The 27,947-nt window shown below is 36.9% G+C and overlaps 1 protein-coding gene and 1 pseudogene across 7 annotated transcripts in view; one reads left to right on the forward strand and one right to left on the reverse strand.

Annotated features, from left to right (window-relative positions):
* Positions 1-27,947, reverse strand: part of sgcd (sarcoglycan, delta (dystrophin-associated glycoprotein)) — a 469,726-nt gene that overhangs the window by 19,664 nt on the left and 422,115 nt on the right. For 6 of the 7 annotated variants that reach the window (XM_052588189.1, XM_052588187.1, XM_052588188.1 and 3 more), the window contains 2 exons: positions 24,833-24,956; positions 18,925-19,011 (listed from right to left, as the gene is read on the reverse strand). In XM_052588189.1, the coding sequence (XP_052444149.1) occupies positions 18,925-19,011; positions 24,833-24,956 (211 nt within the window). Of the gene's footprint in view, positions 1-13,540; positions 15,457-18,924; positions 19,012-24,832; positions 24,957-27,947 lie in introns of those variants that run through there. The other variant, XM_052588191.1, reaches the window with a different exon arrangement.
* Positions 4,643-8,978, forward strand: LOC127985958 (zinc finger BED domain-containing protein 4-like; annotated as a pseudogene).

Raw genomic sequence — 27,947 nt, forward strand, 5'->3', positions numbered from 1 at the left:
ATTCAACTCTAAATTGCTGACTCTGAGTTAAGCGCATGCACCACAACTATAAAAAGCCATTATCAACGGATCGCTGAATGGCAACAGCTCCCGCCAAAAAGCCATCTGCATACTTCAGACTCAATACAAATGTAATTCTTCACAGTGTTATAATATCACAGGTGATAACTGGCAGAACATTAGATTAATGAACTAATAGCTAATAATTTCATGGTATCTCATGCAATATATATATACATAAAATAATAATATTAAAGAGCCACACAGATGGGAAATCAAAAATTACCTGTATTACAGTGTATGATGTAGCTGTCCATCAGTGTAAACAATGTGCAAAGTAATTAAACCAAAAAGTACACGATTTATAAAGTTATTGGCTTCTAAAGTAAGGAGTCGACTCTGAATCGCTGAAACGAGTCGTTTTAGATTTCAAATCTTTTGCCCATCTCTATGTACGTCACTAGGAACACTTTGCATAATAATCTCCGCCTACCGTCTTGGGAGAAACAAAACTCTCACCTGCCCCACCCCCCCACAAAGATGCTCTGGTTGTTGTGATAGCATCATGTCGAAGAGACAGTGTGTTTTTAATTGTAAAGGCAAGTTTGTTTTATTATCACTGCCAAAGAATAAAGATCAGAAGAACCAATGGCTAAAATTCATTTTTACCACAATACCAGAGCAGTACAACAAATCCTTGTTGTGTTCACAACATTTCACTGATGACTGCTTTTCTAATCTCGGTAAGTACAAGGCAGGATTTTCAAGGCGTTTGGCCATAAAAGAGGGTTCATTACCAACTTTATTTAGACCAACGAGCATCTCCGAATCACAACGCGAAGTATGATTATGAAGTTATGTGTTTGTTTTCTCCCGAGCGTCTTATCAGTATGTTTTCTGCCTGCAGCCTGTCTGCGCTGATCTTCATTTTACAAACACGTCATTAAAATGAATTGTAACTCCATGAATACTCAACGAAGAGACATGAGAGAGATATCTATAGAAAGCTTGACATGTCTACTTTAAAACAAGTGCTGCCGAAAACAGATATTCTGTGATAAAGTAATCCATATGAAAACAACACGATGTCTGTTTTTCATGTCTCCCTTCGTTATATCTAATGTGACTACACCCCCGCATTGAACGCGCTATTCAAATTCAAACTGAAGTGCGCAGCTTGAATACACCCACACAGAAGAAAAAGCAGCGAGACTGTTCAAGTTTTTTATTTTACTGTTTGCTTCGCGGTGAGAGAAATAAGACATAATTCACCCCAAACAGATGCTAACGCATTGTTTACCGTGAAGTTGTGTGCGGAACAATCAATCAAAACTATGTCAGTTGACCAATCAGAACACAGTATGCTACCAAAAGGTGGGGTTTAAGGAAACTGAATCTTTTGAACAGCTTCGCGTGAACCGTTTGGGGATCTCTGAGAATTGAGGTAATTTTAAAATGATATTTTGACAAAATGTCAATGTTTTTTTAACCTTGGATTGATTTAAACCTAATGTACAGGACTTATAAACAGTGATAGGAAGCTTAGAATTTTCATCTTACTGGCTCTTTAAACGGACTGTAAGTAGGAATTACTCCCATCTAGTGGTGAAATAGTATTTTGCATTCAAACTAATTTTGCTCTCCAGCGCCTCGCTTTTTCAAATGCGCGTTGCATCTACGGTAGGCGATATGTACCAAAAAGCTTTGACAGGATGTCTTCTAATAGCACTTCGTTGAGTTTTCCTTCAGGTGAACAGGTGTGTTATTTCAAACAAACTGCAACATGACAACTAACAAACGAATGTTACAGTATGAATTACTGACTGTAGAAAACATGAAATATTGTAATTAGTAGTTATGTCTTTTTTATTCGTTATATTTTCTGAATTACAGTATTGTTCAAAATAATAGCAGTACAATGTGACTAACCAGAATAATCAAGGTTTTTAGTATATTTTTTATTGCTACGTGGCAAACAAGTTACCAGTAGGTTCAGTAGATTGTCAGAAAACAAACAAGACCCAGCATTCATGATATGCACGCTCTTAAGGCTGTGCAATTGGGCAATTAGTTGAAAGGGGTGTGTTCAAAAAAATAGCAGTGTCTACCTTTGACTGTACAAACTCAAAACTATTTTGTACAAACATTTTGTTTTTCTGGGGTTTAGCAATCCTGTGAATCACTAAACTAATATTTAGTTGTATGACCACAGTTTTTTAAAACTGCTTGACATCTGTGTGGCATGGAGTCAACCAATTTGTGGCACCTCTCAGCTGTTATTCCACTCCATGATTCTTTAACAACATTCCACAATTCATTCACATTTCTTGGTTTTGCTTCAGAAACAGCATTTTTGATATCACCCCACAAGTTCTCAATTGGATTAAGGTCTGGAGATTGGGCTGGCCACTCCATAACATTAATTTTGTTGGTTTGGAACCAAGACTTTGCCCGTTTACTAGTGTGTTTTGGGTCATTGTCTTGTTGAAACAACCATTTCAAGGGCATGTCCTCTTCAGCATAGGGCAACATGACCTCTTCAAGTATTTTAACATATGCAAACTGATCCATGATCCCTGGTATGCGATAAATAGGCCCAACACCATAGTAGGAGAAACATGCCCATATCATGATGCTTGCACCTCCATGCTTCACTGTCTTCACTGTGTACTGTGGCTTGAATTCAGAGTTTGGGGGTCGTCTCACAAACTGCCTGTGGCCCTTGGACCCAAAAAGAACAATTTTACTCTCATCAGTCCACAAAATGTTCCTCCATTTCTCTTTAGGCCAGTTGATGTGTTCTTTGGCAAATTGTAACCTCTTCTGCACATGCCTTTTTTTTAACAGAGGGACTTTGCGGGGGATTCTTGAAAATAGATTAGCTTCACACAGACGTCTTCTAACTGTCACAGTACTTACAGGTAACTCCAGACTGTCTTTGATCATCCTGGAGGTGATCATTGGCTGAGCCTTTGCCATTCTGGTTATTCTTCTATCCATTTTGATGGTTGTCTTCCATTTTCTTCCACGTCTCTCTGGTTTTGCTCTCCATTTTAAGGCATTGGAGATCATTTTAGCTGAACAGCCTATCATTTTTTGCACCTCTTTATAGGTTTTCCCCTCTCTAATCAACTTTTTAATCAAAGTACGCTGTTCTTCTGAACAATGTCTTGAACGACCCATTTTCCTCAGCTTTCAAATGCATGTTCAACAAGTGTTGGCTTCATCCTTAAATAGGGGCCACCTGATTCACACCTGTTTCTTCACAAAATTGATGACCTCAGTGATTGAATGCCACACTGCTATTTTTTTGAACACACCCCTTTCAACTAATTCAACTAATTGCCCAATTGCACAGCCTTAAGAGCGTGCATATCATGAATGCTGGGTCTCATTTGTTTTCTGAGAATCTACTGAACCTACTGGTAACTTGTTTGCCACGTAGCAATAAAAAAATATACGAAAAACCTTGATTATTCTGGTTAGTCACATTGTACTGCTATTATTTTGAACAATACTGTATGTGCATTGTTAGATATCATCATCAAACACTGACCCACCTTTCGAGAAGAAAACAGGCCACTTCAGCGTCTCTTTTGAAATCTTTATCCAGCATTAGCTCTTTCCACCTAGAAAAAGCTTCCCCGACATTAACTCTTGTTTTCTGTAATCTACGGTCACGTTTCCTTTTACGTTCTTTTTTTTTACTGTTTTGGCGACGATGTTTTCTTCTCCTGTGGCGCGGCATATGTATGGTCCATAATAAGAATGCAATCCAGACCTATAAACTTGCCGGTGCAGTTTCAAGCGCCTCTCACTGATCTGCACCTGCGTTTCTGGCTCTGACCGAAAACGCGTTGTGGAAACGCGTTGGCTTAGTACTTTTTGTCCCTCTCTGCTATTATAGTTTTGCAAGATGGCGGAACTACATGGAAGCCTCCGTCGACCTACCCGTCCCATTTATATAAAGATAATAAATTCTTCATTTACGAGGATTAGTTTAAACATTGGCATAGGTATTTGTATACCATTGAGGGCATATTTATGAATAAAAATATTGATTTTACATAATAAAATACCTAAAAAGTGACTTATTGTCCATTTAATAATAATACTTTAAGTGCATTTTTCTTATTTTACAAATGATCTGCCAATAGAGTAAGAAAAATATGGCAGTGGCTATTTACACTAAGTGGAATTAACATACTTCTTAGCAATATATCCTATTTACGGTAGGCTAAGTGCAAGTAGCTCTAAATGCTATTTACAGAAAAAAATGTACAGTAAAAATAGTGATATATTCTGTTAACCATGTAAAAGTAAGAGTTCTTTGCAACAGTCTAAGTGTAAATAATAATTAGATGCTAGTTATACTTTATACTGGCAGATACATTTGCACCTCAGTATTGTTATACACTAACAGGATGCAATAATAACAGATTGTAAATTATTATATTTATTACAATTATAAATAGTTTTATCATTATTAAACAATAGTTGGGCACTTTACTTCCACTTTTAGAACATTTTGTTAATTTTTAAATTGTATTTTTTATTTAAAAAAAAAAAAAAAAACTCTAATGTGACCAGTGTTTGGAATAACGGCGTTTAAAAGAACGGCGTTAGGAAACAACGTTATTTTTTCAGTAACGCGGTAATCTAACTAATTAATTTTCCCGTCGTTACAACGCCATTAACGTTACTGAACGTTAAATGTGGTGCATTACTATGCATTGATTTAATAAACTATGCAATCCGAACGCACCCCTGACTCACACAGCGAGTGAGCAGGTGGGTTAATGACGAGATAAGTGGTTGTGATTGGCTAAGCCAGAGTCATGTGTTTCATGGTAGCCAATCATAGCCATTGTTTTTACACATATGCCGGCACACGCGGCTACGCCAGCGGCGCCAAACAGAGATTCGCAGCAGAGATGGCGAGTCAGGAGCAATCCGATGAAAAGTTGGCATTTTCAAGGTGAAGATATAAGCACTAGAGCCCGACCGATATATCGGCCGGCCGATATTATCGGCCGATATAAGCTAATTGCATTTAAATCGGCATCGGCGTTTATAATGGCCGATGAAACATGAGGAACAGAGTCTCATGCTTCACTCATGTTATGAGTGTTGCATAGTTTGCCCACCAGAGGGCTCCAGCTCCAGAGTTGACAACAGCGCCAGAAATCCACTACAGAAGAAGAACCGCTATCACCTGAGCCACAGAGATCTAATCTTTTGACGGTGAGTCTGTCGTTTGTCATGTGAAATGATTGTAGATTTAGTTCATACTTTTTTATATAAAAACAGTGTGACAGTTCTAGCTAACGGTCCTATCATTATCACTTCTAAATATTCTGTAACATCATTTACAGCCGCTAATGCATTGCTATATTAGATTAGCCACAAAGCTAATACCATGTTTATCAGTGGAAGTACGCGAACGTTAATAAGAGTTCAAACTATAACGTTATCGTTTAACTTATTCTAAATATATCTGCAGTGTTTCCCACATAATGACCGCGTAACTGTGGCAGGGGGGAGCGTATAGTTAATGACTAGAAGTTATGTACAGCGTGCCTCGAAAAAACAACAACGGTTATGTTATTCTAACACTAATATAGCTTCCTTTTTTAGCAGGCCCCTTAAATGCTTGCTATTAACTTTTGACAGCGGTGTGTTCATGACACTAACCATTTAACTTCGAATTGATTCCGTATGACGATGCCAGTGCATGACGATGTTTTGATTCAGACTGCACAAAGAGAAGAGGAGAAGATAAAAAATACGGGTCCGTTGTGAATGTGTCCGTGAGAGCAAATATAGTGTAGTTACAGTAGGTGCGTCAGAAATGATTAAACCAGAGGGGACATGTAAATAAATGTGAGCTGAACAAGTGCTTTTTTTTCTTCTGTTTTACAGATTGTTTCAAAACAGCTTTACAGACATAACAGGAAAATGTTGTAATACTATAGTTAAATATAAGTAGGTAATACCTATTGCTTGACAATATATATATATATTTCTATATATTTCTAATTTTTGCATGTAGGAGATCCCTGTTTATTATTATTATTATTATTATAATTCTAATGATGACATGAGTAATGATACATGGTGATATTAACATGCTTATTCTTTCTCTGTCTCTCTTTCTGCCCTACAGATGGCTGAAAAAGGTGAACGCTGTGGCAGCAAAGTGTGGGACTACTTCTCAAAAGATTCCTCTAATGCAGTGTTCTGCAATATATGTGCAGCTAATGTAAGCCAGGGCTCTAGCAAAGCGAAGCAGAAAAACACTTCCAATTTGTGGACTCATCTGAAAACCAAACACAGTGAGCAATATAAAGAGGCACAGCAGCAGAGTGAGGTACAAAAAACTCTTTCTGTTAGAACACAGCAGCCTACCCTGCCACAAGCATTTGATAAGGTACTCAAATGGGGTCCATCAGATCCAAGGGCAAAAAACCTGGACAAAAAAGTAATGGAGATGATAGCGACAGACATCCAAGCTTTTTCTGTGGTGGAAGGTGTGGGGTTTAGAAGGCTGCTGGCTGCTGCAGAGCCTAGGTACACTCTGAAGACAGAAAAGTTTTATCGCACAGAAAAATTGCATCATGTGCATGCAAGTGGTGATCAAGATAAAGGAGCTTTTGGCTGTTGAAAATGCAAAGCATATTGCATTTACAACAGATTGTTGGTCAGGGTCCACTGAGTCCCTAATGAGCTTGACTGCTCACTTCATCGATGAAGAATGGAACAGGGTGCAAGTTGTCCTAAATGTGAAAGCCATGAGTGGATCTCACACTGGCGAGTACATTGGACAGTTGTTTTTAGACATGCTTACTGAGTGGGATATAGACAGTGAACGTGTGCTGCTGGTGCTCAGGGACAATGGAGCCAATGTTGTTAAGGGGATGAGGTTGGTGGATATGCCTGACCTGAGCTGCAGTGCTCACACCCTCCAGCTTGTTGTGAATGATGGTCTCCAGGCACAGAGAGCTGTAGGTGACATCCTGGCCAAACTGAAGAGGTGTGCAACCCATTTTGGTCATTCAGTCCCTGCCAAGCAGAGGCTTGAACAAATTCAGAAGGATGTTGGTCTACCTGAACACCGCATTCTCCAGGCATGCCCGACCAGATGGAACTCTACATTGCATATGCTCCAAAGGATGCAGGAGCAAAAGAGAGCACTGACAGTCTACTCTGGGGACTTTGGACATTTTACATGTCCAAGTGTGGAGGAGTGGGACCTGGTCGAAAAGCTGGTCAACACACTGGAACCAATTGAGGAAATTACTCTAGAAGTGAGTAAGTCTGATGCATCTGCATCATGCATCATCCCCACCATTGAGGTTTTGAAAAGATTTCTGGAGACTCAGGGTCCTGAAACTAGAGGAATTCAGACTTTGAGGAAGGTCATGCTCGACAGCCTAACCAGAAGGTTTTCCAAGATTGCAGAGTCCAAAGAAGCAGTGCTGGCCTGTGTGCTGGATCCTCGTTACAAACAGCGTCCCCTCTCTGACAGCACAACCAAGAAGGCCAAAACCTGTCTTGAAGAAGAGGCAGACAAACAACATCAAGCAAGCTCAGCAGCCACTCATAAGGATGCCGAGGGATATTCAAAGAAACCTAGGATGGAGAAGTCCCTAGACCAGAAGCAGAGTGTACTTGACCATCTCTACGAGGACATGTTGCAGAGCCAGCAAACAGTGACAGGGGTGTCTGAGAGTCTGAACGAGGAGCTGGATCGGTATCTTCAAGAGCCCGTTCTTGATCGCAAAACAGGTTTCACTATTTATTTTTCAGTGATATAAAATTAAGTTATGCTTTTGTATATTAAGTATATAACATTTGTATTTGTCATCATCATCATCATCAGGTGACCCCCTGCAGTGGTGGAGGCAAAACGCTGGCCGCTTCCAGACTCTGGCTCCATTGGCCAGGAGGTTTCTCACTCCTCCACCTTCATCTGTCCCTAGTGAGAGGGTATTCAGCACTGTGGGGGCCATCTATCAAGATAGGAGGAGCTCTCTAACAGGTTCCAAGGCAGAGATGTTGTGCTTCCTGTACTACAACCTGCCACTTCTCAACTGGCAGTACTAAGGACTGAGCACCCTGTTCAAGACATTTTTCAAAACACTGTTCAAATATTAAAGTTCAGAGCAAGACAGAGTAAAATTCTAAAAGTATAATTTGTAAACAGTAGTGAAGGAGGAAAACCTCCTGCCTGTGTGTTGTATATATTGAGAACATTCTACATTGCTTAAATTATATTTTGGTATTATTTATTTATTTTATATTTATTTATTTTATATTTTATATTTATTTATTTTATATGTAGCTTTATATTTAACTTATTTTAACTTATTATATTTTGGTATAGCTTTTTTACTTTAACTTTAGTATTATAATTTATTTAAAGTAAACACACAGACTGTTAAAACAAGCTTCAACTGGAAGTAAAACTGTTAAATGTTTAAAACTGTTTTTTGATCATTAAAAAATATATAATTTTGATGTGCGATTGTTTAGTCATTGAGACTGTAATCTAAGGCTTTTTTTTTACATAAATCCCTTCTGGAAAATGGTTTATACAGCCCACATACATAGAACAGGGAGATATTTTGCTATTGAATGTTGTGTAAGTGTACTTTATAGGAAATGGGTCTAATTTCCAGTTTATTTTCAAAATCAAAATATCGGCTTATAAATCGGCTCTTTTCGAGTTAATATCGGCATCGGCCCCCAAAAATCCATATCGGTCGGGCTCTAATAAGCACTGCTTCAAATTCATTGTGGTCAAAGGCAAGAACGTGCATGAAATGTGTACATGTAATGTTTGACACGCATCTACAAAGCTAGTGGTCAAAAACACTTTTCTTACAAAGATAATACTTGAAGTGCAGGATAAAACTCTTGCTGTCTGTTGACGTGCAATAAATATTGAAAGTTATGTACCTGTCTGTTCTACTCATTTCAACTGACTTTGTGAAAACTTCAAAAAAAAAAAAAGTACAAATTCTCTGACATGTAGCAAATGTTATTTTTTTTTTTATTTTTTTTTTATTTTTTTTTTTTACAGTAACGCAAATAGTTACTTTCCCTGGTAACGAGTTACTTTTATTATAGAGTAATTCAGTTACTAACTCAGTTACTTTTTGGAACAAGTAGTGAGTAACTATAACTAATTACTTTTTTAAAGTAACGTTCCCAACACTGAATGTGACGTGATGGGAAAAGTGAGAAGAACAAGCTCGGCAAAAGCCTGACTCTAACTCAATCATTCGCGTTACAATGCCTACACCATTGAAGCCGTTATTCACATGTGTTGTATTTAACCTTATTTGCCGATGGAGGGCGGAGCTACAGTAGATTTGCACTTAGTAATAGACACTCAGAATAATCTTGTTTTTAAATTGCATTAAGATTATTTTTATTACCACACTGGCATATAATTTTACTTACGTCACTTAATTTCCCTAAAGGTTCATAGAGTATGTTACCATAGTATCTGACTCTGAGTATAAGTTAGCTCTCTTTCAGAAATGGGCTTGACTTATTCTGCTTTCTTGGGTTTGACAAACCTTCCATTCTGAAACAGAAAACCTAGAGTTTCTCTCATTTCAGGGTTAACATACTCAGGGCCCCTGGTTTATTCATTTTAATGTTAGTTTTTTGTACTTAAAGGCCATGTTGCAAGGTTAATTTTTTAACGAATATGTGCAATTTGCTTGTTGGTAATAAATGTTTATCCATTGTATTTTATGTTGTTGGGTATCACAAAATGGAATATAATACGAAAAAGTAAGTACATCTTACAGCAGCCTCCTTTCCCCCACAATGCATTGCATCACGTCACGTTGGGGAACTGAATTTACCAAAGCCGCCTTGAGAGCATTGAGAGTGACTAGAGAGACGAGAGTATTCAGATAGCGCAGAACGCAGATTATAGATAAATAGATAAATATATATATATATATATATATATATATATATATATATTAGGGGTGTAACGGTTCACAAAATTCACGGTTCGATACGATACACTGATGTCACGGTTCGGTTCGGTTCGATACGTTTTAGATACAGCAAAATGTAAAAACATCTCAACTTTTCAGAATGCCGCAAGCGCACCGCGGGTCATGTGACAAGAACCAACCAATCAGCTTCATCCTTTCCCGTAACAACGTTGAGAGCTCAGCCAAGATGAAGGAACAGCTGATCATAGTTGTATATGGATTGCAATTTTGAAATAAATTCAGTAGCAGAGCTACTGCAAGCGATTTTTAGAGCTGCAAATCCATTTATCCTTCGCTGAAATTTCCGCGTCTCATGGAGAGAGCACGTCATTGTTGCTTAGCAAAGACAGACGCCTCATGAGCGCTTCTGCCCGAGCGCTTTGGAAAGGAGGAGAAAGACGCGCTTAGCGTTTTCCATGCGTTTTTAGGCACGATATGTGAACGGCCCCTAAGGCGCTCGCTCACTCAGCACGCGCTGAAGGCTCGTTGCAAAATGTCTAATGCATTTAACAGACCAGAAATATAAGATCCTAAAATAACCAACAGGTCTGGTGTTTGGGTTGGATTCCCTCTAAGCTATAGTGTCTAAATGCTGCAGGGATAGTTTGCTGCGTGCATGTTTCTCCTTTTTTTCGTCTTTTCCCAGATAGTACTGACGCATATATCCCAGATATTCCCGCTGGTTTTTTTTTTTTTTTTTTTGTAATCCCGCTGGTGTACCCTGTCATGTTGCAGATGCGACATACCGTTGTTTTTTTATCCACCACTCTCTTGCCATCACCATTATAGCTTAAAGGGAATCCAAAGTGCACCCAAACACCAGACCTGTTGGTTATTGGAGGATCTTCTCATTTCTAGTCTGTTAAACGCATTGGCTATTTTGCAACGAGCCTTCAGCGTGTACTGAGTGAGCGAGCGCCTGCTGAGTAGCCTAACATAAACATATAAGATGGTGTTTTTTTCTTCTTCGGGAGTGTCAGGGGCGTTGCCTGTTACGTTGTTTGGGTTATTGGGCTACCTTGTTGAACGCATATCATTATATTTCTTTCTCTCTCTTTTTTTTTTTTTTTCAAATATAATTAATTACTCCAACGAACCGTTCGGTATACATAATGCGTACCGCGTACCGAACCGAAAGCGTCGTACCGAACGGTTCAATACGAATACGCGTATCGTTACACCCCTAATATATATATATATATATATATATATATATATATATATATATATATATATATATATATATATATATATATATATATATACTATATACAGTATATAGATAGATAGACAGACAGATAGATAGAGAGATAGCGACCAACAGCGACCCAAATGCACTCACTTCCCTACAGCACAAGCTTTCTAACAGAGTTTACATGGGACAGCACTGCCCACACAAGCACCTACCAAACACAGCAACACACACGTGGCTACGTTTGCAACAACATTTTCACCGGAGGACGAGATAAACGCTTAAAACATCCATATAGCTAGCATGATGCCTTTTATTTCTAGATGACAAAGACAAAATTTACCAGTTCTACGACACTATGACAAAGGTTACCGGTACTTCTCTGAACTAACGTCATGATCCCTGCCACTAGATATAAAGAAAACAATGATTTTTCACTCGGTGCTATTCAATGACAGTAATAAATAAATAAAATTATATATATATATATATATATATATATATATATATATATATATATATATATATATATGTGTGTGTGTGTGTGTGTCGTTATTGTGCACTGCTGCTCGTAAACTAGATCCAGTGCTCATTGCTGCGATGCTAAATGATAGCAACTCACCAGGACACTTCACCAACTCTCCACTCATTCTCCTCGGACCATGCATAGGCTTTGACGGACATCAGTTCTTGGCAATTCCTCATTTGCCCTCTCACAGCTGGCTGGATCGAAATTACACAGCTGCAGGCCATCATACATGTTTGCTCTCGCCACCTCTTCCTCATCCCAGTCATTCGCTATAGTTCTGATGCTGCGTTCCAGGCAGGTTTTTGAGCTCGTAATCACTATTTCATACAACTTCTAACGACTTTGTACCATTCCAGGCAAGTTACGCCAAACTTTCTGAGTGCAAGGAATTGTAACTAGATTATTTATTTTATTGCAACGTGGCATTGACCTAAAATAGTTTTTTCAACGTGTACTACTTGCATAAATACTGCATCCGCAGGCAGTATTATTCGTATGGGCTGTCATCGTTGTTTCGTGTGCTGTGTGACCTCGGAACTCGGAGTGCATCGATCTAGTACGAGACATGAGTTCACGGGTGGGAAGTCACGGATTTGATTGCCGTTCCAGTGCACTTCATGGGTTTAAGGTTGGAAAAACATGGGTTACGGGTTGCCTAAAACGCTGCATCATACTAGACTGAGGCTACCTTTCCTCGACCTCTCCCCAACATGACGTCATCACCGAGTTGCGTAAAAAAAACGTTAATACCAAAAACTTAAAAAAATAGGTCTTTAAGACCATTTTTGAGACATTTTAAAATGATATACATATCTTGAGTGATTTATGTACCCATTAATCGAAAGTGGTGTTTAATCTGCAACATGGCCTTTAAGTTTCCTTGTTTATGTTGAGACCATTTTTGGGTAATTTGGTCTTTTCATTACATGAGCCGAAGCTTCAGGGCAGGCCATTAGTAGGCCCTCACGTGTGATGGTGAAGGTTTTGTCACAGAGTGCTGTGTGTTCATCATGCTTGACCTTACTGGTGTGCGTGAGTTGAGACCTGTGCACAGGGTGGTAAGAGTGGTATAGGAGCCTTGTGCTCAGTAAAATCGTGTCCTGCCATTGTTAAGCCTCTGCCTCCTTTTTGTTTTCTTTGTTGTGAATGTTGTATGGTCCCACAGTTTTTTTAAATATCGTTGCTCTATTATTGAAATAAAGCTTTTGTATTTGATTTTGTATCCACGTCTCTCCTGCCCTCCTATCAAAAGCAACACTCATGTGCGTCCCTTGCAAGTGGTTAAGTTCATTAGTATTAATATTTCCCTTGTTAACAGGGTGGTGTAGTCTTGAAGTCGCTGTGATTTTGCCAAGTAAGACATCTTCCTGGATCAACATCTTTTGATGATCCTGGATCAACATTTATTGTCGAAAATATAGACTTAACCCAATCCCTACCCCTAAACATAACTCTACCCACAATTTTTTTTTTTTTTGGGAAATAACAGCTGGGGTGAAAAAGCACCTAACCCTGATTGTAAGCCTAAAACTGATATTTCCTGAAAAGTTATATCTCCATTCTGATTGATTGATTGGAATGTTGTGCCAGGATCAACAAGGCTGTTGATCCAGGAACATGTTGTACTTGGTGAAATCACATTCACCTTAGTCTTGCATATGTAGAGGTAGTTTTCTCCTCTTAAAGGCCCCGCTACAGATAGATGTTTTGAGTTCTATTACGAGTTTTATTCTTACGGTTATTTTTTTATTTTTTTATCTCAAACAGAAGAACAAAATAACACTGAATGCAACTTGCTGGTGGTCATAATCAACCTGTTGTGGTTTATTTTGCAATCATATCTTGCTGTACATTATTCGGTTGCACTTTTTTTATAGTACGTGTACTTACATGTACTTATAGTGTACTTACAGTGTATTTATCTAAGAAAGTTCTGGTAGTACAAAAGTTCTGGTAATACAAGGTAACTACATGGGGTAGGGTAAGGTTATGGGGTAGGTTCAGGGTTAGTACCTAGTTATTACATAGTTATTGTAATTACTATAATAAGTACATAGTATGTACATGGGGAACAGGACTGTAAAATAAAGTGCTACCCATTATTCTGCTTATAACTTACCAAATAAATACATGGACATGATATATTGAGTTGTTATTATTTTATATAGTTGTAGAGACTGCAGAGAGTGGTCAGTTACAGTGTTGCCAAGGATAGTCATTATTAAGAAATATCTGACCGCTGAATGCAGTGACTGACCAATCATAATTAAGTGTTTCAGAGAACTTTGTAAAAATACTGTGCTCTATATATTTCAAGTTGATGCTACAGTAGACAATTTTGTAACACTTTATTTTAACATGACATAGTTACACATTACATGTACTTATAGTAATAACCGTAGATTAAGCATAATTCCAATCAAATAACCCTAAATCAAACCCTAACTCTTAACCTACAATGAGTACAAATAGTTAATTAATATTATAACTCCATACTTATTTTAATAGTTACACTGTACTAACATCATTTTAAAATAAACTGTAACCAAGACTTCCAAGAAAACGTTAACCGGTGTTTAGCTTTGAAAAATTGGCCCTCATCCACTTTTTTCTTTTGTCAAGTTTATTGGTTCAGTGTTGGTTGGAGCTCAATTCATAAATACAAACTGTATACATTAAGGTATAATAAATTTAATATAGATAGCTGACATATTTATTTGCATCAATAGAGTTCTCTCTACAACCAAGTATGTTGCATAGAAGCATAGAATATGCGAAAGTTTCCGTCACTTTTACCTCCAATAAAATAAATGAGTTTCCAGATATCTCAAAATGTTAAACAAAATTTTAATGTCACTGAATTTCTGCAATGTGGTCGCCAAAAGTCTGAAAGACCAAAAACAGAATAAAATGCTGCACACAATAAAAAAAAAAAAAAAAACTTACAGACCTACATACCTTGGGTTTAGGCTGGGGCCCATAACATTACAGAACTAAATGCCTTGGGTCTTGGCTGGGGCTCATTTATTATGCATATTAAACCCAAGACATTTAGTTATGTAGCTGTTTACTTAATCCAATATTAGATTTTATTTACACATATGTATACATGTTGGAGACTTGTCCAGTATAGTGTCACACACTGAAAGCTAGGTTACGCTGAGCTTTAGTTTTATTATCAAAAAATATATGAAACATTTTGTGCTCCTTATACAAAATCGTTCATACTCATTGTTCAGAAGTAATGTCTGTGTTAAGCAACATTGGGGAGAAAAGAGGAAACTAAATTAACTATGCACAGTAGCCTACATAAGTATTGGAACAGTAAAGACAAAGTTGTTGTTTGCTGTGGAGTCAAGAAATCTGTAAATATGATTAAAAGATGAATATGAGACAAAACTACAGAATGTCACATTTTATTATTGGGTGAAACGACAAAAAGATGTTTTACCAGCCAAGAAGATCAGCACTTTTAGAGTTTCATCTCCCTGTCTGATGTGAGCACAAGTATTGGAACAGTTGTCTCACAGGTCTTTCTAAATGTTCAGTTGTGTCATGTTGCATTAATTCTTCAGATATTAAAAGCAGGAAAGGTGTCTTATCAGTTAAATCCATTGCTTCTGCATTCTAAGTCTTGCTTTCAATGATGACACACACAAACCAGGATGAAGACGAGGAAGCCGACTCTGAAATAAAAGCAAGGAATTTGGATGCTGAAAGAAAAGAGGAAGTCAATTAGAATTGTAGGAAAAACAAAGGGCATAGAGCAATCAAGAGTTTGGAAACTACCGGCGACATCAGCAACCAACAACGACCTGGGGTGCGTTTCCCAAAAACATAGTTGGTAACCTGTTAGCAACTTAGTTGGTTGGCAATGGGAAATTGCATTGCTACCAACAAAGTTGCTAACTTAGTTACACACCCCTGATCGGCTGAGAAAAACAACAGAAGTTGATGACAGGCAAATCATAAAAGCTGCGAAAATGAACTTTAAAATACATGTCTGCTTTAAAATCATCAACAACCTCCAGAAAGCTGAGGTGATGCTCTGTCAATCTACAGTCCACAGGAGAATTTGACACAGAATTACAGAAGCTACACAGAAATATGCAAACCTCTGATCAGCACCAAAAATAGAAAGGCAAGATTCTTCACAAATGTGAGCCAGTAGAGTTTTGGAACTGATTTGATGGACCGAAGAGACAAAAATGAACATTTAACTAAATGATTGGAAAGCAAAAGTGTGGAGAAAAAACGGGAACTACAAATGATTCTTAGCATACAACCTCATCTGTAAAGCTTGGTGGAGGTGGTGTCATGGCATGGGCATGCATGGTTGTCTCTAGAACAGGACCTCTTAATTTTAATGATGACTTAATGTATTATGGCAATAGTAGAATGAATTTGGAAGGGTACAAAATCATCTTGGCGACCAATATTCAAGAAAAAGCCACCAAACTTATTATTAGAAAACACTTCATATTGGATCAGGACAATAACCCAAAACACTCTGCCAGTTAATTCAAGGACTTTATCAGGGCAAAGAAATGCCCAAATCAATCTCCAGATTTAAATCCAATTGAACATTAATTTCACCAGCTGAAGAGAAGACTAAAGACATAAATTCCCCAAAACAAGCAACAGTTGGAACTGGCTGCATTAAAGGCTGGGGAAAAGCATTTCAAAGCGTAAGACCAAGAGCCTGGTGAAGTCTATGGGTTGCAGACTCACTGCTCTGATAGCTTTTAAACTTTTACATCTGCCTTAAATTCAACTGTACAAATACGTATGCTCACTTCAAATAGTGGGATAGACTCTGAAAGTGTGGTCCTTTTTGTTTGGTAAAATGTGTCGAAAGACCTAACAACAAAATGTGACATTCTGTAGTGTTGTCGCATATTCATCTTTTAATCATATTTGCAAATGTCTTGACTTCACAGCATAAAAAGCTATTTTGTCTTTACTGTTCCAATACTTATGGAGGGCACTGCATATATTTATTTATTTATTATTATAATTTTTTTCTAAACATAAATGGCTGAATTTATTTAGCACAACAATTCATCAAACAATATGAGTATCAGTTCCAAAGTCCTCCTTTTAGCGGATTCATTCAATAAAAGGGGAAGACTCAAACATATGTTTTTGCTATTACCTAAAAAAAAAAAAGAAAAAAAAAAAAACACAAGGCATGTCATTGGCTTCTGTCTTTTAGTATCATGCAAAAGTTCATTACAATAGCAAACACACACACAGACACCACGAGTTTCAAATTCTCCTGAAAAATCTAAATACAATTAATTTGATTAAGCCCTTCTGTGATGCTGTTTTTTTTCCCTACAGCTTTTTTAAGTGTTCCTATTTCCTTTCACTACCTATAGCATTTAGTATGTTAATAGAATGTCAACAGTTGGAAGGGGCTTCAGCTTTCAAACAATGATCACAGATGTCACTCCTCATTGTTTCAAATTTTGTGATCAAGTGGTAATGAATTACAGTGAGAATGAGTTTTTTTTTTCCACTCACTTTTATATTTCAGATAAATATTACCAACTGGAGTTTAAAATGCAATTACTTAGGAGACAAGATTCAGTGTTTCATAGAGTCACTTGAGACCTACATAAAAATAAAATAAACTGCAGCATTTACATTCTGGAATACAATGTATATTTATACTATGTCATAAAGTTTAGAAGGTTTACTTCAGTAATAATAATAATAATAATAATAATAAAAGGGGTCATATGATATCCACACGTCAAGTGTTTCTCCCAATTTCAACTTTTCTGCATTGTGTGCCAAACCAATAAAATAACATTGAAACAAAATCTGAAATATATATATATATATATATATATATATATATATATATATATATATATATATATATATATATATATATTATTATTATTATTATTAAAGCAGAAGTCAGCACATAATGTATGAACTTGGGGTCACTGGTTTCTCAACATTTTTTCTGCAATTAAGTTGCCAAAAATGTTGTTAACTTTGTGGAGCAAAAGCAAGTAACTTAAAGGGTTAGTTCGTGATAATGAAAATTCGTCCATATTCTACTCACCTTCGAATCATCCTAGGTGTATGTGACTTTCCTCTTTCATAATAATCCAATCAAAGTTATATTAAAAATTGTCCTTGCTCTTCCAAGCCTTTTAATGGGGTAAGCGTGTGTTTGTTGTCAACTATTCGGAAGACATGAAATAAGGGACGTTTTATTACAGATGCACGCACTTTATTTCACTTTAACTGTTGACAACAAACACCTGCTTACCCCCATTGAAAGGCTTGGAAGATCAAGGACAATTTTTTTACATAACTTAGATTGGATTATTCTGAAAAAGGAAAGTCACATAAACTTAGGATGCTTCAAGGGTGAGTAGAAGATGGACAAATTTTCATTCTCGGGTGAACTAACCATTTAAATGCAACTGTTCTTGTGTAAATTAAAGTGAGTGGTGTGTGCTTCTTGCCACAAATGTATTGAATTAAGGCACAGGCACTGTTCTTCCTTTTGAACAGAGTGTATGGGCTTTATCCCAGTGTAAGCACAGTTTGGGTATAGGTGATGACTGTCATAGGAGGCATCTCAGATGGAGGACTGTAGATGTAAAACTTGAGTAATAACACACAATTTGATGTTACACATAGACCTCAAAACAGAAGAAACTGTAATATTTATGTAGGATATACAAGATAAAGCACTCATGGTACTTTCCTATATATATATATATATATATATATATATATATATATATATATATATAGAGAGAGAGAGAGAGAGAGAGAGAGAGAGAGAGAGAGAGAGAGAGAGAGAGAGAGAGAGAGAGAGAGAGAGAGAGAGACGAGTAAAAGCAATGTATGCATCGGAATGGGGACTGTCACGATATGTCGAATAGTTCTCTTGTGATCACCTTGAAAGTTTCTTGTTCAAACACTGTTTTACAAAGTATTTTCATGAATTTTGAGGAAGTTCTTTTCGGTTCATGTCATCTGGATTCTTCAAGAGAAGAACAAGTCCTCTGTAAGTTGAAGTGTGTTGTAATTGTATGTGTTTGTGTAAGGGATTTTATTAATATCTAGAGGCATAAGTTGCTGCTGATCTGGCAAGTGGAGCCAGTTCCTGCTTGTGATAAGAAGAGTTTTCCACTGGGACAGACACACACCTCAAAGACAGTCTGTCTAGTTCCAGAGGGGGACGCTTTTCCCTCCGGCAGGCGTAGGAGCTTGATTTTCCGGGCATCCAAGCTGATCTTAAGAGAGAAAAGAGAAGGGTTTAAAATGTATTTCATTCTTTCATATCATTTTATATCCCTTCAATTAGTTAATGCCACATTCCATGAAAATACACAATACGGTGGGGAAAATATTTATTTGATCCCCTGCTGATTTTGTAAGTTTGCACACAAAGAAATGAAGGGTCTGGAATTGTTATGGTAGGGTATTTTATTTTTTCTTTCATTTTTTACATATAAGGACACCAACCAAAAAAAAAAAAAAAAAAAAAAAAAAATGAGGGTTAGGTGAAAGGTTAGACTTTGATTTGCATCTTAGTGAGTGAAATAAGTATTTGATCCCCAGGCAAAACAATACTTAGTATTTTGTGCAGAAACCCTTGTTTACAAGCACAGGTGAATACATTTTTTGTAGATAGTCACCCGTTTTGCACACAGTAAGGATTTTGATCTACTCCTCTTTACAGATCCTCTGACTTCTTAAGATTTATTGGCTCCCATTTGGCAACTTGAATTTTCAGTTACCTTCACAGATTTTGTATAGGATTGATGCCTGGAGACTGGCTAGGCCACTCCATGACCTTAATGTGCTTCTTTTTGAGCAGCTCCTTGGTGATATGTTTCGGATCATTGTCATGCTGGAAGACCCATCCATTACCCATCTGCAGTGTTTTGGCTGATGGAAGGAGGTTCTAGTGAAAGATTTTACACTAAATGGCCCAGTCCATTTGCCCCTCAAGTCATCCTGTACCCTTACCAGAAAAACAGCCCCAAAACATTATTGTTTCCACCTCTGTGCTTCACTGTAGGGATGGTGTTCTTGGGGTCATAGTCAGCATTTCTTGAGTCAAGTTAAAGCCAAAGAGCTCAGTTTTGGTCTCATCTGACCACAGCACTTTCTCCCAAGCCTTCTCTGAATCATTATGATGTCCTTGGGCAAACTTTAAATGGGTCTGTAAATGTGCCTTTTTGAGCAGGGGGACCTTGCAGGAACTTCAGGATTGACACAGACATGCAAAATCGATTTTACAATGGATTCAATGAACACTTGTCACTCAAAGCAAACAGGATTTTTTTCAAACTGACAACCCAAGAAAGCAAAGTAAACGGTCTCTCATTTGTAGGTTGCATTGACACCTAGCGGTGGATGCAAGTAAAACAGTATAACAGTACCTATTTTTTTTCTTCTCACCTGAAATTCATGCAATAAACATGTTTTTGCCAAAGATATACATTTTATTGTGGTCTATATAGCCATCATTAAAATGGGGTTTGCAATGATGTGCCCGAAGGCACAGGTTGAAGACCCAGTCAGTGACGTCACGATATGCTAATTTGTTTAAATTCATACCTACGTAATCACCATCACAAAAATTTTTCTTTTTTTTACATTGAAACTTGAAAAAATAAAAAAAACAGTCTGACACCATGGTATAATGAGCACACTCGCACCCTAAAGAGAGCACCCTGGAAAATGGAGCGCAGCTGGAGGAAAACAAAACTAGAGGTATTTTGTATTGCTTAGTGGGAGAGTAACTTATCCTACAAAAAAAACATTAAAAACTGCTAGATCTGATTCTCTTTTAGAAGAACACAAACATACCCCCAGGTATTTATTCAATACAGTGGAAAAATAAAGCATCAACAAGTGTTGATATTTCCCAACATCACAGCAGTAATTAATGACTTTATGAGCTAATTTACTTATTAAATCGATACTATTAGGGATAAATTCCAACCATGCAGGCATCAGCTACAGTATCGCATCAGGCAGTGCTCTATAGATGCCCTGAGGAACAGTTTCACCCATTCTCTACTATAGGAAAGGAATAATTGTAACTTGTTAAAGCATCTAAACCAGCAACTTGTATGTTAGACCCTATTCCTTGTAAGCTCCTAAAATATGTGCTTCCAGAAGTCATAGATCCTCTTCTGACTATTATTTATTCTTCATTGTCATTAGTATATGCCCCCAAAACCTTCAAACTGGCTGTTATTAAGCCTCTCATAAAAAAACAAAAACAAAAAAAAAAACAACTTCAACTTGACCCCAAAGAACTAGTTGATTATAGACCAATCTCAAATCTTCTTTTTCTGTCCAAGATACTAGAAAAGGTAGTATCCTCACAATTATATTACTTCTTAGAGACAAATGGTATCTGTGAGGATTTCCAGTCAGGATTCAGACCGTATCATAGTACAGAGACTGCTCTCCTTAGAGTCACAAACGACCTGCTCTTATCATCTGATAGTGGTTGTATCTCTCTATTAGTGCAATTGGATCTTAGTGCTGTGTTTGAAACTATTGACCACAACATTCTTTTGCATAGAGTAGAACACTTTGTTGGCAATAGTGGAAGTGCATTAGCATGGTTTAAATTGTACTTAAATGACCGCCATCAATTCGTAGCAATGAACGAAGAGGTTCACAAGAGCTGTATGGAGTACCTCAAGGCCCAGTACTAGGGCCGTTTCTCTTCATGCTTTACATGTTACCCTTGAGAGATTTCATCAGGAAACATGTTAGCTTTCATGTTTATGCTGATGATACTCAGCTCTATATTTCTTCGTGGCCTGGCGAAACATAGACATTTTTAAAACTAACGGAATGCATAGTCGATATAAAAAACTGAATGACAAGTAATTTCTTACTACTAAATTCTGAAGAAAAAAAAACAGAGGTGTTAATTAAAGGACCTAAAAACTCTGCATGTGATAACCAAGAATGCTGTCTAAGACTTGATGGCTGCTCTGTCAATTCCTTGTCATTAGTTAGGAACCTAGGTGTGATATTTGTTAGCAATCTTTCCTTAGAAAGCCACATTTTAAGCATTTGTAAAACTGCATATTTCCATCTCAAAAATATATCTAAATTATGGCCTATGCTCTCAAATGTCAAATGCAGAAATGTTAATCCATGTGTTCATGACCTCAAGGTTAGATTATTGTAATGCTTTATTTCGTGGTTGTTCTGCACACTTAATAAACAAACTCCAGTTAGTCCAAAATGCAGCACCTAGAGTTCTTACTAGAACCAGGAAGTATGACCATATTAGCCCGGTCCTGTCAACATTGCACTGGCCCCCTATCAAACATCATATAGATTTTAAAATCTTGTTTATTACTTATCAAGCCCTCAATGGTTAACACCTCAGTATTTGAACAAGCTCTTGTTACATTATAATCCTCCACATCCACTGCATTCTCAAAACTCAGGCAATTTGATAATACCTAGAATATCAAAATCAACTGTGGGCGGTAGATCCTTTTCCTATTTAGTGCATAAACTCTGGAATAACCTACCTAACAATTGTTAGGGATGCATACACACACTTGCAGTTTAAATCTAGATTAAAAACCCATCTCTTTAACCTGGCTTACACATAACACACTAAAATGCTTCTAATATCCAATTCCATTAGAGGATTTTTAGCCTTCATTAATTAGGTAAACCGGAACTGGGAACACTTCCCATAACACCTGATGAACTTGCTACATCATTATAAGAATGGCATATACGCTAATTTTAGTCTGTTTCTCTCTTATTCCGAGGTCACCGTAGCCACCAGATCCAGTCTGTATCCAGATCAGAGGGTCACTGCAGTCACCCGGATCCGGAACATATCCAGACCAGATGGTGGATCAGCACCTAGAAAGGACCTCTACAGCCCTGAAAGACAGCTAAGACCAGGACAACTAGAGCCCCAGATACAGATCCCCTGTAAAGACCTTGTCTCAGACGACCACCAGGACAAGACCACAGGAAACAATTGATTCTTCTGCACACTCTGACTTTGCTGCAGCCTGGAATTGAACAGCTAGTTTTGTCCACTTTTTTTTCAGTAGATACGCCGTCAGTTTTTGCTAATTAAGGTGAGAGTAATCATTCATCACTATGTCAGAATGCTGTTCATAGACTTCAGTTCAGCATTAAACACAATCATCCCTCAACAGCTCATTTACAAACTGATCCAGCTGGGGCTCAACACTTCGCTCTGCAACTGGCTGTTGGACATTCTGACTGAAAGACCTCCTGCAGTACAGGTCGGCAGCAACACATCCAGCACCATCACACTGAACACTGGGTCCCCCCAAGGATGTGTGTTGAGCCACCTCCTCTTCACTCGAGTGACCCATGACTGCACACCGTTACACAACTCCAACCTCTTCATTAAGTCTGTGGATGGCACAACTGTAGTGGGTCTCATTAGAAACTGAGATGAGACAAACTACAGGAACGAGGTAAGCCGCCTGGCTGGGTGGTGCAGGGACAACAATCTCTCTCTGAACTTGGAGAAGACGAAGGAGATTGTTGTTGACTTCAGGAGAGCGCCCCCTCAGCACGTTCATCTGACCATCAACGGTGTGACTGATTTTTAGGCTCTACTGTTAATGTTATCTGTATGCACCAGGGGTCTGAGAGTAACTCAATTTCGATTATCTGTATGTACTGTACATGTTGAACAACTGACAATAAAGCAGACTTGACTTGAAAAGGGTCTACATTTATTTGTGTGCACTCACAATATCAACAAAATGTTAAATTGTGTAAAAAAAAAGGTAAAAAAAGAATGACAAATGCAAATGCTGAGGGGAACTGGAGTGGGTATGTAACAGATGGGAGAAAGTCAATAAAAATTAACCTGAAACTAGGAGAGCTGATTCAAGCCTGGTACTTTGTTCTCAGTGAGACTTGTTTAACTAGAAATCTGCAGAACCCACCCACATAGCAAATGGACTTGGCCCAAATGTGGCCTCAAGCTGAATGTACCCGTTCAGCCAGAGCTGGGCCATTTGAGGCAACAACGGCACGGCGTGGATGAGGCAAACAATATCCGGGCCGATTGTTGGTGGGAGGGGTGTGGCCCAGATCAGTCATGTGATATGTGGCTCAAATCAGCTCAGCATTAAACTGCACTAAATTATAGTTTTATTAAATGTAATTTTGTTATATATATATATATATATATATATATATATATATAACATGGTCGTCTCTTACACACTTCTATGTTGCTGTCTGGATTACCAAACCATGTCACAAAATGAATAATTGCAATTATAGTAATATACAAAGCAATAATATGAAATATTAAGATTCTGTATTCCCAGACAGCAACATACTGTTGGCCCAGATCTGGCCTACATCTGGGTTGCGTGAAATCCATGGTGTGCCAGATTCTTTGCGGCACTTGGGCCGAGGGAAAAGTGATTGTTTGGCCCGGATCTGGGCCAGTAGACATTTGCTATGTTGGCATGGGCATAGCAGTTATTATAAATGAGGACATGTCCCACATCACTGTTTTAGACATTTCTGCATTGGTTCCAATAATTTTTGCAAGAAAGCAGGGATAATTGTATCACTTTGGACATTTCATAAAAAAAAAAAATTCTTCTAAAGCTTTGAAATTCATGACAGCGGATATTAATTATGCTAATTATCATCATTATTATTATTTTTAATAACTTAGGTTGAACACAATGAAAATAGAATTACACAAAGCACTGACATTTGGAATATATATCACATATTAGTTTAATTTATTAAAAAGAAAAAAAAGAAAAATATTTTAACAGATCATTTGTCAACACGTCAACAGTCTGTATAATTTAATCATGGATATTTCTGTCAGATAACTGTCATCTATATGTATTAAAGCATGAATTTTTAAGTAAATACCTGATTCCCTCTGAACATGAGGAGACATATGGATGTTCAAAGAGCACTTGCTTTGATGACAACCAATGGCAAATGGAAGTGTCAGAACTCTGAGTAAATTGACTGAAGCATCAGGCTCACTGACAGTTACAGAATCAGGACAGAATGAAGAACAGTTACCTCTCCATCTTTTGACTCCAGGCGTAAATCGCTCCTACAAGTTGCTTGGAAATCTCCTGCCTCAGCTTCTATTTTCACTCCTTTAGGTGCCTCCATGTATAGCGAACGTGTAGGCGACTCTAGCCTGAGTAGAAGACATATCACAAGATATATTATCTACATTAGACTCTAAATCTACATTAAAATAAAAAAATGCCAAAAATGTTCTAGCAATTTCAGCTGATGATTTCAAAGGAGAGCTGTGCAAAGCAAACAAATTCCTGGAGAAATATATATGCAAAATTAAATTAAATTTATGCATTTAGCAGACGCTTTTATCCAAAGCGACTTACAGTTCATTCAGGCTATCAATTTTCACCTATCATGTGTTCCCAGGGATATATATATATATATATATATATATATATAATATGGATAAAATCTCAATATATATTCAGATGAGGGTGGTTCAAGAACAGGACAGAAAATAGCCTATTACTTCTAAATTGTATAAATATATATTTTGGTGTAAAAATCTTAATATCATTATAAGTGGACCTCAGAGAACAGTCCAAACAAATAAAAAAAATTATAATAATAATAACTGAGGTAATTCATGACCCCTTTAACACTAGAATTGGCAGGGGTCGCTGTATACCTAAAACCGCCAATGAATACATTTTACCCCTTGCACATAACAACAACATTTTTATATGGCTAAAGAACACATCATTTTGATGCCACTGGCTTCACAAAGAATTGTCTAGAGTCATTAAATGATTATGTCTAGTAATAAACAACATTTTTGTCCTGTTGTTTTATGTTCAAGGTTTTATTTATGCAGGCCACTAATCACTTTTCATAATGGTCAATAAGATAAACAAGCCTGCACTGACAGTGAGAAAGAAGAAATACATATTTAGGTGGTGTAATATTATACTACAGTGCCATTAATATATTAAGATATGACAATTAGATCATATATTAACCTATGTTATTTGAATTAGTCAAATAGACTCTAGAAAATTATGAGCAATAATAATCCACAACAATGCATGATGCGATGACAATTTCAAGCGCACACCCTCACCTAATTAATTATTAATTTGTTTAGTTATCACATTTAGAATTTGATTAAGAGAATAACACCAATACACTTTGGGTAATCAAATGGTTTATTCATTGCATTATAGATTGTATAGCATTATATAGTGGGTAAATTTGACCCGCTGGTGCTTATAGGTATAAATGCCGGTTTACTGATCTTGTTTTATCTAAACAAATATTTGACAACAGGATTGTAAAACACACAATTTTAGTAAAAGTCGTTGACTGGGAGAGTTGAATGTTTCATTAAAAATACATGTACATGTACATTTGAAAAACAGTCACAGGTCAAATTTAACCCGCTGCCATTCTAGTTTTAATAATGAAAATAATATGTTTGCATATTATGCTTTTAATTACGAATAATTTTGCAAAAGATAAAAATCTGATTTGATGCAAAACACACATGGTACAACACAAATTGCTATAATAAATAAGCTTTGATTAGCATGTTGGAAGGTGAGGCGAAACTAAGGATTGGAAAAATATGAAACTAAGCAAGGCCAATCTGATGCAAGTACCAGTAAATATAGAAAAATTAAGGATACCTAATTCCTGAAATGTGATAAAAGAAAAAAGAAAAAAAAAAAGAATATATATTAGGGCAGTCAAATGATTAATCGCATTCAAAAAATTTTTTTTTTTTGCATAATATATGTGTGTGTATTCAGTGTATATGAATATACACACATACAGTATATATCTTGAAAATATTTTTTATTAAACAGGCATTTACATGTGTATAATTATATTCATATAAATTATATTATGAATCAATATATTTTTATATTTTTTTCTGAAATATATACATGTGTATTTATATATACTGTGATTAACCGTGGTTAATCATTTGACAGCACTAATATGTGACCCTCTTTTTGAAAACCAAGGTAAAGTAATTAATATGTGACCCTCTCCGTCAAAACCCAGCTAAAGGTTTTTATTATTATTATTATTATTTTATTTTTTATTTACTGTTTTCTAAATAAAACCATCCTTCATTAGGTAAACAACATTATGTGAAAATGTAACCTTTATATCTAATACTGACTAGGTAGGACCATGTTAAAGATTGAAATTATAGTGAAATTAATGGATGAAATCAAACTTTGATACTTGAATTTAGCCTAGATTTCATAGAAAGGGTCATATAATTAGGGCTGTCACGATAACAAATTTTGCTGGACGATAAATTGTCCAAGAAATTATTGCAATAAATGATAATGTTGTCGTTCTAAGACCAGTTTCAAATAATATAATGATAATGGCATAATATCGCAGGTACATCTTTTAAAAAAATTTAAAAGTTGGCCACCTGTCCAGTTTAAGGCCAGATAGAATGGTTTTTAAATACCATTGCCATTTACTAGTGCGGCCGGACACTTGTCTGCTCTCCTTTTAAGATCATCACTGTTTAATTTTTTAACCAATGGTATATAATTAATCCCTTAGCATTCCTGTAAAATTTGGCCAAAAAGGCATACCAAAAGTAAATTGCATGCTGTTATTATTATTATTATTATTTTTTTTTTTTTGTGATTCACATTTTATTATATTTTACATACTGTATAACAAATAACATCATAACATGCATTCAGGATAAAATGAAAAAACAACAACAACAGACATATAATCTATTTACATATTTCAAATAGAGAGAGGGAGAGGGAGAGGGAGAGGGAGAGAGAGAGAGAGAGAGAGAGAGAGAGAGAGAGAGAGAGAGAGAGAGAGAGAGAGAGAGAGAGAGAGAGACATCAATAGTACTTGGTTTTGGCCTTATTAATTTGTGCTGTTGTAGAGTCACAGGCCACTATTTTAAGATGTCTATGGATCCAATACGGATTTTTTAAAGGGCAGGCTTTAAATATAACTCGTTGAAGTAATGGTGCTTCTGGTTAAGTCTGTTGTACTTCCCTGCATGCCCCTTTATTCATATATTTCCACTCCCTCACCCAGTTACATTAACGCACACACACACACAAATCGCACTGATATGTGTTTTGTTGGTCTCTGAATTTGTGTTTTGCAT

This window comes from Carassius gibelio, chromosome B21, assembly GCF_023724105.1.
Source record: "Carassius gibelio isolate Cgi1373 ecotype wild population from Czech Republic chromosome B21, carGib1.2-hapl.c, whole genome shotgun sequence".
Classification (NCBI taxonomy): Eukaryota; Metazoa; Chordata; class Actinopteri; order Cypriniformes; family Cyprinidae; genus Carassius; species Carassius gibelio.